We start from the raw sequence: 13,996 nt of genomic DNA, 5'->3' as shown, positions 1-13,996 counted from the left end.
CGAATCCCTCATCCGGTTAATGAGCACATCATCACGATCCGAACACAGACTTTGGACCAATTCTTTTACTTCCTCCTTTATCTCTTTCTTATCCCCTCTCCGTCGCTTCTTAATTTCGCTCACCCCTTCTTCCACTTCTTCTAATTTCTGCTTCACCTCTTTTATTTCCCGGTACGTCTCCTCAAGCTCGTCCTCCAAAGCTACCTTGACCGTTTCTATGTGCGTCCTCACCTGCCGGTCCTTTGTCTCCATTACCTCTGTCACCTCGTCCAACCTCGTTGTCAGTCCCTCACGTACCATCTGACATTGCCTCTTTGTCGCTATCAAGTCGTTTTTTAGGTCGTTTTGTGTCGCTTTTAACCCTCCTAATACCGCAGTGTTTCTTTGAACCTGCTCCGTTAGTCCTTTTTGTCCCTCCGTCAGCTGTTCCACTTCCAGCGTCAACTCCTCTATACCACCTTGCAATTTTACAGTCCCCTTTCTCACCTCCTTCTCCATGCGCTCCTTACAGTGCCTCACCTCCTCGCGCACTCCTCCGACCTCCTCACTCACACCTCTTCTGATCTCTTCTCCCATCACCTGCATCTCCTGCCCAGATGCCACCCTCATCTGCTCCATTTCCTCCCTGTGAGCATCCAATTTAGTTTCTACCCCCATTCTGACCCCCTCTATCTGCTGCCCAATTTTTTAAACTTCCCTTTCCGCTTGGTCCCTCATGTCCCTCAATTTGCCTTCCATACTGTTTTCTAACCCCTCTAACCCCTTTTGCATCCCTTCCATTTGATTCTCTTGAGCGGCCATTCTGTTTTCTACCCCCGTTAACCCATTCTTTAACTCTTTTATCCCATTGTCTAACCCCTCACCGGTACTCCTCGCTTCGTCCCTCATTACCCCCATTTGGCCCTCTAATCGCTCACTATCAGCCCTCAATTCATCCCTCATTACCCCCATTTGGCCCTCCAATCGCTCACCCAATCGCTCACTATCAGCCCTCATTTGCTCACTATTAGCCCTCATATCGTCCTTCTGCAGGTTGAGGGACGCCTGCATTTGTACCATAAATTGCTCCATGAGGGCCTGCATTTGGGCCATCCCTCCCACTTGTGCAGCGGGTGCGGCCGCCGTAGCCATGTGCGAGGCGCCATTTTGCGCGCCCGCAACCTCGTGCGCGAGGACGCCATTTTGCGAACCTGCCGCCCTCACTGCTTCGCTCTCCTCATGTCCCTCAATTTGGTCCTGGATCGACCCTGCCTCACTCTCCTCTACCGGAACCCAGCCGTCTTGATCTGCCATAGCGCGACTTTCAAAATTCGGGTTTTTTTTTTTTGTAAAACAAAATCAAATTTCGCCGTTAATAATTTCGAGCGCGTGAAGCGCGCTTCGGGTCCAATCCCACTTCCCGACACCAATTGTTACGGACACGACTTAAGATGTTATGATGGGCCGAGCAGAATGGCCGCCGTGTTCGCACAGTTTACCCGATTACCCCCAACTCACCCGATTCCACTCGAACGTTGGCCAAGTCGCGCTACGCTAAATCAATGAAGGAAAGGACACAACGACTGGGATAAATGAAACGACACAAGGGGTACAGTTCTCAAGACCTCCGGAGGAGGATATAATTGGTGGTGGAGAAAAGGGGTAGATTACAAGGTATGAGGTAAAGCACAGAAGAGATAGGCACTTAGACACAATCTTATCTACCCCAGACAGACCACAGACAAACGGAACAAGACTGACTTACACAGGGATTGATGGCAGGGAAGGACAGGCAGTCGATAGCACAAGGTGCACCTTGGCTCAGGGGCAGAATCAAACACGGTCCGGTCCAGAGATGCGGGGAGGTATTGCAGCACTCGGAGGTGGCGTCCTTCTCTGTCCAAGCTGAGGGCGCATCTGACATCACCTCCCTCTTCCTGCGCATGCTCAGCGGGGAGTGACACGCCCTCGGCTCGTTGGCTCCGCCCCAGATGGGATCGGTCCGCCGCTTCTATTGGGTGCGGGGGTTACCCGGCTCCGCCCTTGACGAGGAGCTGACAGCGAGCCCCTACGTGGTAACCCCGTCGAGCACATGCTCGATGGCGGCTCGTTGGAAAGGCTTGGTGCCCTTTCAACACCCCCTACCAACCAAGCCGGAGTGAGGACGCCCACTCCCCGCGCCGCCGCCGCTGTTGTTGTTGTTGTTGTTGAACCGTGAGGAAGAGCTGCGGGGAGGTATTGGGAGGTCCTAAACTTCCTAACGGTGCCATACAATCACATTCTGGTGCAACGAAGAGTCAGAATTAATGGAAACGAGTCCTTAACTGACATAGACTAAGAATAACTAGCAAGATGTCCTATAGTTGTCTACGTGAGATGCGGTGGACCTGGATGCGACATTTAATGGGGGAAATAGGGGGAGGTCGGGTCTACAGAGTGTTGTTTACAGAAAATGGGACTAGGGAATGGGGGATTGGGGATAGTTGGGAAGTATTGGGGAAATAGGGGAATATTTACAAGCGGATATGGATGGAGGCCAATCTCATATCCGCAGCACGGGGTGAACAAGCCACGCCAAGCCAAGCCACGCCAAACTGCAGGGCCAGGCTGTGCCACAAACACATGTCGAACGGTGTGATACCGGGCACCACGTGTACATATTATCTGCCGTTTTCGGCTCGATCTTCACTGCTTTCAAAACGCATGCATTTGACGTGGCCCTCAGTTCTTTCCGTCCCAGGTGAGAGGGAGGTGGCAATTCTTGCGGCCTCTCCTTCAGTGTGTGTGTGTGTGTGTGTGTGTGTGTGTGTGTGTGTGTGTGTGCGTGCATGCGTACAGTGATAGTGTTTTCTTCGTTTGTTTGTTCTCGCTATTTTTACCTTGAGGCATTTATCAAAAAAGACGTTCAAATTAGAATTTTATTGTTTGCAAAGTTATGTTTTAATTGCTGTTATGAGCTTTTTTCCAAGTATGTGCTGTGAATGCCTAAATAAGTGCATTTATAAGCCTGGTATTGGCCTAACAGTTGAGATGGCTGGCTTTAGATCTTACGGTCTTCAGTTTGAGCCCCTTTTTGCCATTGAATTAACACCAGGTGGGTTGACTTAGCCTGTCATTCCTCTGAGGTCGGCAAAATGAGTACCAGCTTACTGGGAACGGGGGCATTGCATCAGCGGCACAGCTGCCCTTCCAGAAAAATAATGCAACCAGCAGCCACACACAGGCTGTATATGAAACAACAAGTGCATTTTTAGTTCTTCAATGTTTTGGTAGCAATTATGCAGCTTACAAAATAATTACAATACGTGGGTTTTAACCAAAACTAAGAAAATAGAGTACATCACTCCTGCGCTGGCTTCCTTGCATTGGTTGCCAGTGAAATATCAAATAGAGTTCAAATTTTTACTTTTGGTTTCTAAGATTTTACTTGGCACCAGTCCCACATATTTGCAAAGTTTACTTGGCCATTTCACACTCACACGCACTCTTAGGTCTAGCATTGCCAGTCTCCTATCTGTGCCCAGGAGGCGGCTCCGCCGCACCGGGGATCGAGTTTTTTGCTTGGTTGCACCCTGCCTGTGGAATAAGCTCCCAGATTATATAAAGGCATCCGGTTCTATTACAGTTTTTAAATCTAGGCTTAAAACCCACCTTTATTGCCTTATTTTTAAGTAACCTGCTTTGCAAAAAGGACTGGTCAATGATGTTATCAATACCATTGTATATAATTTCCTTTTTTATCTCCCCCATTATTTTCATTTTATGAAATTGCTTTTTTTTCATTGATATATATTTTTTTATGTAATGTTACTCTACTCTATTTTGATTTTTATCACTTTTCCCCCCCCCCCCCCCTTTTTACTTGATCAACTGATTTTTTTCCTTGTTCAGTGCTTTGAGATTTCTTTGTATTTAAAAAGTGCTTCATAAATAAAATTTATTATTATTATTAAAAATGAAAAGCCGAAATGTCATGTCAATATATTATACTCAACCCTTTTTTTGTGACACTCCAAATTGAGCTCAGGTGCATCCAATTTCCTATGATCATTCTTGAGATGTCTCTACAACTTGGAGTCAACCTGTGGCCAATTCAATTGACTGGACATGATTTAGAAAGAAACACCTTTCTCTACAAGGTCCCACAGTTGATAGTGCATGTCAGAGCAGAAACTCTACCATGAAGTCCAAGGAACTCTCTGTCCATTCTGCGATATAATTGTGAGGAGGCATAGATCTGGGGAAGGGTATAAAACAATTTCTAGAGTGTTGAAAGTTCCCAGAGCACAGTGAGCTCCATCATTAGGAACTATGCAAACTTGGAACTATGCAGCTCTTCCTAAAGCTGGCCGTCTGACCAAACGGAGAAACTGGCAAGAAGGTCCTTGGTCAGGGAGGTGACAAAGAACCCAATGACCACTCTGACAGAACCATGGAGTTCTTTGGCTGAGATGGGAGAACCTGCTGGAAGGACAACAGTTTCTGCAGCCCTTCACAAATCTAGGCCGTATGGGAGAGTGGCCATACGGAAGCTATTCCTGAGAAAAAGGCACATTACAGCATGCCTGGAGTTTGCAAACAGGCACGTGAAAAACTCAGAGCATGAAGCAAAAGATTATGTGGTCTGATGAGATGAAAATTGAACTCTTGGGCCTGAATGCAAAGCGCTATGTCTGCAGAAACTGAGCACTTCTTATCACTCATCTAACACCATCCCCACCTTGAAGCATGCGGTGGCAGTATCATGCTATGGGGATGCTTTTCAGCAGCAGGGGCTGGGAGACTTGTAAGGACAGAGGGAACAATGAATGGAGCTAAACACAGGCAAATCCTTGAGGAGAACATGCTTCAGAGTGCAAAAGACCTTAGACTCAAGTGAAGATTTATGTTCCAACAGGACAATGACTCCAAGGATACAACCAAAGCATCACTGGAATGGCTTCAGAACAAGAACGAGAAAATCCTTGAGCGGCCCAGGCAAAGCCCAGACTAGAATCCCATTGAGAATCTTTGGAAAGACTTGAATATTGCTGTTCACCAACTCTGCCCATCCAACTTGACAGAGCTTGAGCAAATCTGCAAGGAAGAATAGGAGTAACTCCCCAAATCCAGATGTGCAAAGCTCATAAAGACATACCAAGGAAGACTCTAAGCTGGAGTTGCGGCCAAAGATGCTTCTACGAAGTATTGATTCAGGGGATAGAATACTTGTGTAAATTAGTTATTTCTGTATTTAATTATTAATTATTTAGTAAAAATTTCTAAAAAAAGAAATTCCACTTTGACATTATGGGGAATGATATGTAGAACTGTGACAAAAAATCTCATTTTTATCCAATTTATATTCAGGCTGTAACACAACAAAATGTGAAAAAGCCAAGGGGTGTGAATCCTTTCTGAAGGTGATGTACATTAACAGACCGCTGCTTTAATTGCTAAGGCCGATCTTAACAAGTCTGTAATGAAGAAGAACTCTGTAATGTCAAAGAGAGCCATTTAGTGGCTGGAAATCCTCCCCCCAAGAGAGACAAATTCCATTTCATGATGTATGACAAGTTTCTATTCGATTGACAGCTCTACATTGGCAATTGAGATTGAGAGCTGCCAGAATGCTCAGTCAGTACTTAACCCTGAAGGCCATTCTGGAAATAGGAGTTTGTGAGCAAAGGAGTTTGTGGCAGATGGTTGCTTCTAGAATCCCAGAACACTCTAACAGCTAGTCACAGAGTGAGATGGAAACATTTGCGAGACAATTCTTGCAGAGGGGCAGGGTAAGAACATGTGATTTGTTGGCATTGAAGTTCATCAATACTTCATTCGATGGCATTGGCCTTCCAGGCAGAGAACGCTTTCCATTGGGAGTAATTGGCTTCTTCATAGATCTCAGTGAATCATTGGTTGGAGGATGAGATAGACACATGTTGTGAGAACTGTTTGAGAAGTGTGACCTGCAGTTCTGAAACCATTTCTAGGATCTCAATATCTATTTTGGAGATGTTTAACAGTGTACCTGAAGGCAGCTTAATTCCTTGCCAACTGCCCAAGCTTTTTTTTTTTTTTTTTTTTTTTTGTATACAAGATCGAGGCTCGTGAAAGAGCTAACATTAATCACACAAAAAGACAAACCGACACACAAAACACAAAAAACAAGGGGAGCGGTAGACAAGATGGGGAGAGAGGGGGAAGGACACAAAAGAGAGGGGGAAGGACACAAACACAACATTTGAGAGCAGGGACATCGGGAGGACTTGGGGGGAGGTGGGAGAGGATTAAAACATATGAACACTGCAAGGACTCTGGGGTGAATTACCGGGGGTAGAAAAGATCAAGGTTTTCGATGGGGGAAGATAAGAGATGGTGGTGAACAGCTGTTTTAAAGACCTGGAGGGAGGAGTGGGATTGAAGGGAGTGGGGGAGTTTGTTCCAGAGGCGGGAGAAAAGGGGAATGAAAGAGTGAAGGTGAGCAGAGAGCCTAGACTTTGGCAGTTTAACCAGAAGAGGGTTGCAGGCAGATCTTGTGCGACCTGAAGGAATATTGGGGGGACAGAGCACAGAGAGAGCTGGGGGAGCAAGGCCGGAGAGGAGTCGGTAGAAGACAGAAAGACCACCAACCTGCCTGCGGTGAGTGAGTGAAAGGCCCTCGGCGTTGACTACATCGCAGGAGATTCCAATGATTCTGAAAGCTTTGGCCTCAACAGCGTGAAGCCGAGCAAGGTGTGAGGCAGGAGCACCAGCCCAGAGGGGGAACAGTATTCCATTGAGCTGCGGATGAAAGCCTTGTATGTGGTGAGGAGCTCAGGTGTGCCAAGGAAGGACTTCGCACGACGGAGGATGCCCAGTCGGCGACTGGCTTTGGAGGCCAGCTTGGAAATGTGGTTTTCCCAAGAAAGATCATGGCAGATAGTGAGACCCAAAAGCTTGAGCGACAGAACTTCTTGGAGAGGATTGTTGAGAAAGTAGATGGGAGGGTTGTCCAGGCGGTCCTTTCGGAGAGACATTGTAAGAGTGTGAGATTTGTCAGGATTGAAAGACATGTTCCACTTGTTTGACCAGTCTGTGATTTTGTCCAGGTCTGCAGAGAGTGAGGAGGCTGCAGACTGCCGATCTGAGGGATGAGGAATGGAGCGACAGAGAGTAGAGTCGTCAGCAAAGAGATAGAGAGGATTTTCAAGAGAGTCAGAGAGATCATTGATGAAGACCAGAAAAAGCACAGGGCCCAGAACACTACCTTGGGGAACTCCAGCCTGAACAGGAAGAGGAGATGAGAGAAACCCATTCAGGGCCACACGTTGACTACGACCAGAGAGGAAGTCCGCCAGCCATGCATGGAGATTTCCATGGATACCAAAGGAGGAGAGTTTGGAGAGCAGAGCAGGGTGCCAGACCGTATCGAAGGCACGTGAAATGTCAAGGGAGACAGCTCTAATTTCCTGTTTGGCGTTGAGGACCTCCATCCATTGTTGAGAAAGCAGAAGCAGCATGTCCAGAGTAGAGTGACCAGGTCTGAAACCAAATTGATGATCAGAGATCAAGCCATTGGAGAAGAGGAAAGATTTAATATCTGAAGCAATGATGGATTCCATGACTTTGCTGATAATTGGGAGAAGGCTGATTGGTCTGTAGTTGCTGGGATCTGTTTTTGCACCTTTTTTGTGCAAAGCGGTGATGTTGGCTGATTTCCAAGCAGATGGCAGATGACCTTGAGCAAAAGAGAGGGTGAAGAGAACAGAAAGAGAGGAGTGAAAGTGCAGAAGCACATGATTTTAGGACCCGTGGGCTGATGCCGTCAGGACCAGTTGCAGAATCAGAGTCGAGGGTTGCCAGAAACTTTTCCACCTTGTCAGGAGGAAAGGACACAGAGTCCAGGAGCAGCTGGGTACGACTGGGTACGGTGGGTACAGAGAGGGATGGGTTTGGGACACAAGATTTAGAGGCAAACACAGAGTTGAGGCATTCAGCTTTTTCACGTGCGGAGTCAGCCGTTAAGCCGTTTGAGGTGAGGGAGGGGATGGAGGGGGAACAAACACCAGAAACAGATTTGACCAGACGCCACCAGGATTTGGAAGAGGGAGACAGATAAGAGAGTTCGGTCTTGAGAATGGTGAGATATTGTTTCCTGGCTCTCCTGAGGGTGGACACACACTTGTTTCGGGCTTTGTGAAAGGAAATGAGATTTCCTTCCGTTGGATTTGCTTTCCAGGAGACGAAAGCAAGTTGTTTCAGGGCAACAGCCTCACCACAAGATTCCGTGTACCATGGACGGGAGGAAGGGTATGACAACTGAAGACGAGATGGTATAAATCTGTGCATGAGAGAGAGCAATTTACTTTGAAAGCATTCCCAGGATGAGTTGATGTCAGAGGCGGTAGAGATGGGAGACCAGTCCAGATGATTGATGGCTGCTTGAAGACCGTGCCAGTTGGCCTGAGTGAAATGCCAGACTCGTCGACGCTGAGGAGGCTCTCTGAGAATGGTCAGAGAGATGTCCACTTTGACAAGCACATGATCAGATGAGCCGATTGGAGCAGAAGAAGAGCAGCAGACATTTTCAGGGAAGTTTGTCATAACCAAATCCAGAAGAGAAGATGCTCCGTTGACTGAGATCCGGGTCGGGAAATTGACAGATTGTGTCAGTCCCAGTGAGTCGCAGAAGTCCTTTGCTGAAGAGCCATGGCTGGTGAGAGAGGTACCCACACCCAGCCAACTTGCATGGTGACAATTGAAATCACCACATATGAGGAAGAGAGAGTTGGGATGGGTAGATAGAAGTTGGTCCATATTATCAGACAGTGAGATGTAGATGGAGTCATCACTGTTTGGTGGACGGTACAACACACATATGAACAAAAGGTGGGAGCGAAGGGGAAGCCGTAGCCAAAGGTATTCCTGGGGGTGAGGTGGAGAGAGGGCAGTGCAGGGCGAGTGAGGAAGAGAGTTTTTTATAAAGATAGCAACCCCCCCTCCAGGACGAGGCTCAGGTCTATCATACCGGAGGAGGGAGTAACCTGGGAGAGATACCAAGGAATCAGAGACATCATGAAGGAGGAAAGTTTCTGTTAAGCAGATCACGTCTGGTTTGTCAGAAGCAACCTGTATGGAGAGATCAGTCAAGTTTGAGCGAAGGCCCCGGATGTTTGAGGTCCATACTGTTAAAGAAGAGGAAGGGGGAGCATCGGATACAGAACAGGGGGAGGGAGCGGTACGGTATGATGTGGAAGAGGAGGAAGAGGTAGGGAGAGCTGTTGAAGGTGCGTCAGAGATTTCAGAACAGCTTGTTCTTCTGTTCACTGCAAAGTTCACTTCTGTTCACTGCTTCTGTTCACTTGTTCTTCTGAACAGTTCACTTCTGAACAGTTCACTGCACAGTTCACTTCTGTTCACTGCTTCTGTTCACTTGTTCTTCTGAACAGTTCTGTTCACTGCAAAGAAGCTTGCAGTGCTTTGGTGTTTTTTTGGAAACGTGCACCTGTTTTGGGGCCGATCTCCTCTTTTCCCTTTTCCTCAACCTTGACCTTCATACCAACACTTGCCTCTGCTATGCATGCATCTAGTCAGAAGAGCCCAGGTGAGGTTAAAATGAGCAGTACAACTTTGAGGAAAGGTTTGGCATGACATTGTCCAGTAATTAATGTTTGCCATTGGGGAGATGTCTTGGAAGACCTGTCGTTTCACAGAATGATGTAGCTGCTCAGCGCTATAGTGAAGGAGTATGTGAACCAACGCCAAGCCAGCTGGCATGATGGGAATTAAAGTCTCCACAAATTTGGAAGAGTGGACAGGGGTGAGAAGAGAGCAGAATACCAATGTTTGCAGAGAGAGCCTCGTATATGGAGTATACCACACAATAATGGTATACCACATAAAGAAGCAACACTTTGTTGAGGAGAGGCACACAAAGCCAAATGTTCTTGGAAAGGTTGTGGACAACCACTAAGAGTCAGGTGTTGTGGGCAAGGACAAGCATACACAGCAACACCAACACGAGTGTGGGAATCAGGCCTGTCAGAGTGGAGGACACAATAACCAGCGAGACACACGGAAGACTCTGTGACATCCGGAGAAATAAATGTTCCCATGAGACATACAATATCTGGTTTAGCCTCAGCAGCCTGGATGGACAGATCTGTGAAGTTGAAACACTTGAAGTGGACCAGAAGGTTAGAGAGGGGCAAGCATAGACAGTTGAACACTTGAGTTGAGTGCGGACTGGGTGAGGGGGTGCCGGTTGATCAGGGATAGTGTTTTACGTACAAAAGCTGGTCCTCGCCTCTGTTGTGATCACACTTCTATAAATTCAGTTCATTAATACAGAGTCGAGCATTTGTCCGAGTGTGAGTGAGGGTTTATTAAGTGTGCGGAATTGATGAGATCTGTTTGTGTGATGTTGCACGGCTGTAAATCATGGAGCAGAGTTTTATAATCGTTTCTTCTTTGTATTCTGATTCTTACATTTCATTTTTGGTTTATAAGTTGAATATGTCCAATTGTCCATCCATTTAGTTGTTGTCTGGTAATTTTCATTAAATGCTATTTACGAGGATTGTGCATTTGATTGACCAGTGTACTTGTCTGGCCAGTGCTCGAGTTCGAGCTTCGCAAGGCTCAAGAGACAATTCGGGCGCTGCGTGCCAGCCTGACTCATGCCACAGGTAAATGAAATGGCCCTCCACCTTTTACAGAGCTTGGTGAATATGAAACTTTGCATCACTTTTATTGAGTTTCTAAAAGTAACATTGGATTAGTTTAGAAACAAAATTAGTTGCTTTGCTGCACATGGCATAAGAAACTGTTTACCGTTTCCAATGTTTGTTTCCAATGTTTACCCCAGATACACTTTTTTTTTTTTTTGAAATTCCAACTTCTTTCCTGGAAGTCCTTGCAGTGTTCATATGTTTTATACCTCTCCCACCTCCCCCCAAGCCCTCCCCCTCCCACATTTCTCCCGATGTCCCTGCTCTCAAATGTTGTGTTTGTGTCCTTCCCCCTCTCTCCCCATCTTGTCTACCACTTCCCTTATTTTTTGTGTTTTATGTGTCGGTTTGACTTTTTTGTGTGATTAATGTTAGCTCTTTCACGAGCCTCGATCTTGTATACAAAAAAAAACAAAAAAAACTTTTGCATGGAATGTAATACACCAAGGAATGCTGCATGGAAGGAGAGGCAATGTTTCTCACACCATGATCTTCAGCACTTCTCATATTTGATCTGGACACAATACTCACATGGTTTTATCAATTCATTGGACTTTGCTTATTTAATATGTCATCTTAACGATTTATAAAACTTGACCTTTGCTGAATGTGACACGGTTTTGAATTGCATTTCTGTATTGATTTTCAGGCTCGTAGCACAAGTAAATGACAAAGGGCGTATGATGAAACGATGATATTAATGTAATGGCAATGGAGTAGAAGCAAGGCAATAAGCAGATGTTATACGTACAGCCAGGGAATTGCAGAAGTCGTGTGAGCAATGGAACAAGCTGGTATGGGCTACACACGCAGAGAAGTGTATAATTTTTTTTGTTTACTCATCTGTACTCTTTCAGACAGCAATGATTTTCATTAACAAATACCAAGGTATGGGAGGTATGCCAGCACAAGTATACAGTCTCACCTGTTTGCTCGACAGTTACAGTAACTTTTGCATATTGTTTATTATTACTTTACCTTTTTTAGTTTGACATCTGGGTTGCTAAGAAAGTGAAATCACAATTCTTCAATCAAAGGAACTTAACGTGAAACTTATTTTATACTGATTTAAATTGCAACTTCATGGAGTTATTTGAATTAATCATGGATTGTCACCAGTATTCGGGGCTGGCAAGATAGTCTAAACTCCAGAGGTATGCATGCACACTTGCATGGCAAGTACAAATTTGTTTCTCGCAGATAATGCGGTGTGTGCCGAGTGAGACATGATCCGCAGCTAATGCTTTCCTTTGAGGTCAGGGGGTGTCATTACTATTTAACTGACGAATGTGGTCTTCATTGGTTAGATTTTTGAATGGTATGTCGTGCTGATGAGAGCAAATAAGCTCGAATTCTGGATAGATTGCTCCGAATGATGTTTAACCAATGACCACCATAAGAATCTCAATGCTATTGAGTGGCCTTATTGAGGCTTCCAGGTTGGAAGCAACGCTATGGTCTGCACATGTGTGGGATTTCTTATCCATTGGGATCAGGAGGGGCGCTCGTCACACTCCACACATTTTGATGTGTGTGTGTGTGTGTGTGTGTGTGTGTGTGTGTGTGTGTGTGTGTGTGTGTGTGTGTGTGTGTGTGTGTGTGTGTGTGTGTGTGTGTGTGTGTGTGTGTGTGTGTGTGTGTATGTACACTGTATAAAAAAAAAGGTAATCCGAATTCAAGGGGTTAATATGCAAAGGTTATTTATTTTGACAATTTACATGTGGTTTACAAATTAAGAGGAGATCCTCAGCTTTTCATTGATGTACCATCCATGCATCATTGCTGTCACACATGACCGAGTACATGTTCATTGAAAATGACAAGTTCAAATCGCATTTTTACAAGTTTGGCTAATCGATGCAAAACAGTTTTAAAAGGACGCATTACTTGTCGACTGCCAAGTTGATCATGTAAAATTGTTAAGCTGGTCTGGTAATTGTCGGTTGCGTCATCCTTTGTTTAAGATGGGTATTTAAGATGGGCCTACAGTGTATGGGTTTAGAGACAGTCTGAGTCATTGAAAAGATGGTTCAACTTACGACTGAACAGCGGACCTTTGTGGTTACAACCTTTCACCAAACTGGAAGTTTGCAGCGAACTCGTGATGCGTTCAGGGAACGTTTTCCCAGAACGGGAGCCTCCAGCAGCCAAAACCATCTGGGTGAATGTTAGAAAATACCAAGAGCATGGCACTAGCCTCAACTGACACATGGAGAATTCTGGTAGGAGGCACACTGGGCGATCGGAAATGAACATTGCAGCAGTAAGGCAGCAAGTATTGGAGCATCCTAGGGATACCAGCGCAAGACGAAATGGGACGGGATTGCCTTCGGCAACATTCAACCGAATCACAAGACTGGACCTCCACCAACATCCATATCGGATTCACATCCGGCATCAACTTATGCCAGGGGATTTTGCCAGGAGGCTGGTGCTTGCCAGATGGTTGATAGCACGTTGTGAAGCAGATGTCAATTTCCTGCGGTATCTCATTATCGGCGACGAAGCTGCTTTCACCATGGATGGCAAGGTCAATACCAATAATGTTCTTGAATGTGCACCGACAGGACAACCCCCGGAATTTAATTTTGACACCAACATGAATCGACAAAAGTGGGCTGTTTGGTTGGGACTTTGTGGAAGTGGTCAGGTGATCGGACCAGTTTTCTTTCAAAGGAATGTCAATGGTAACAGGTATCTGCAGATGATCAATGATGAAGTTTTACCGCAGCTGGAGGAGAACTTTGAGCGACAGGTTCGTGGTGTCTTCAGATATCTCTGGTGGGCCCAAGATGACGTCCCAGCACATCGTCTTATCGCTGTCCGAGATCGACTGAGGGAACTCTTTGGAGACCGAGTCATCGCCCTCAACCATGCAGTGGAATGGCCGCCAAGATCACCTGACCTCACACCATGTGATTATTTCCTTTGGGGACATTTGAAGAACAAGGTGTTCGTAACTCCTCCCCGTGATCTTGACGAATTGCAGGGCCATATTCGACATGAAGTGGATGCTTTGCGCAATGACCCGACTATGGTGAGACGAGCAGTTCAGGGCATGCTCCGCCACTGTGAGCTTTGTGTTGAAAGGGGAGGTGGACATGTTGAAGGTGTGGGTGCATAAAGGCCAATCATTCCTGAGAAAAGTTCACATTTGACGTTCATTTTGCACCAATTATCCTGACTTGCATCAATTAGCCAAACTTGTAAAAATGCGATTTGAACTTGTCATTTTCAATGAACGTGTACTCGGTCATGTGTGACAGCAATGATGCATGGAAGGTATCAATGGAAAGCTGAGGATCTCCCCTTAATTAGTAAACCAC

The 13,996-nt window shown here is 45.9% G+C and overlaps 1 protein-coding gene across 4 annotated transcripts in view; it reads left to right on the top strand.

Annotated features, from left to right (window-relative positions):
- The window catches only part of LOC137435403 (RAB11-binding protein RELCH homolog), a 228,606-nt gene that overhangs the window by 56,043 nt on the left and 158,567 nt on the right, over positions 1-13,996 (top strand). For all 4 annotated transcript variants that reach the window (XM_078784344.1, XM_068129167.2, XM_068129168.2 and 1 more), the window contains exon 3: positions 10,557-10,628. In XM_078784344.1, coding sequence (XP_078640470.1) covers positions 10,557-10,628 — 72 coding nt within the window. The remainder of the gene's footprint in view (positions 1-10,556; positions 10,629-13,996) is intronic.

The sequence above is a fragment of the Myxine glutinosa genome, chromosome 9 (assembly GCF_964187855.1).
Source record: "Myxine glutinosa chromosome 9, kmMyxGlut1.1, whole genome shotgun sequence".
Classification (NCBI taxonomy): Eukaryota; Metazoa; Chordata; class Myxini; order Myxiniformes; family Myxinidae; genus Myxine; species Myxine glutinosa.
Note: the sequence above shows the minus strand (reverse complement) of the source record. Positions and strands in the feature narration are given on the sequence as shown.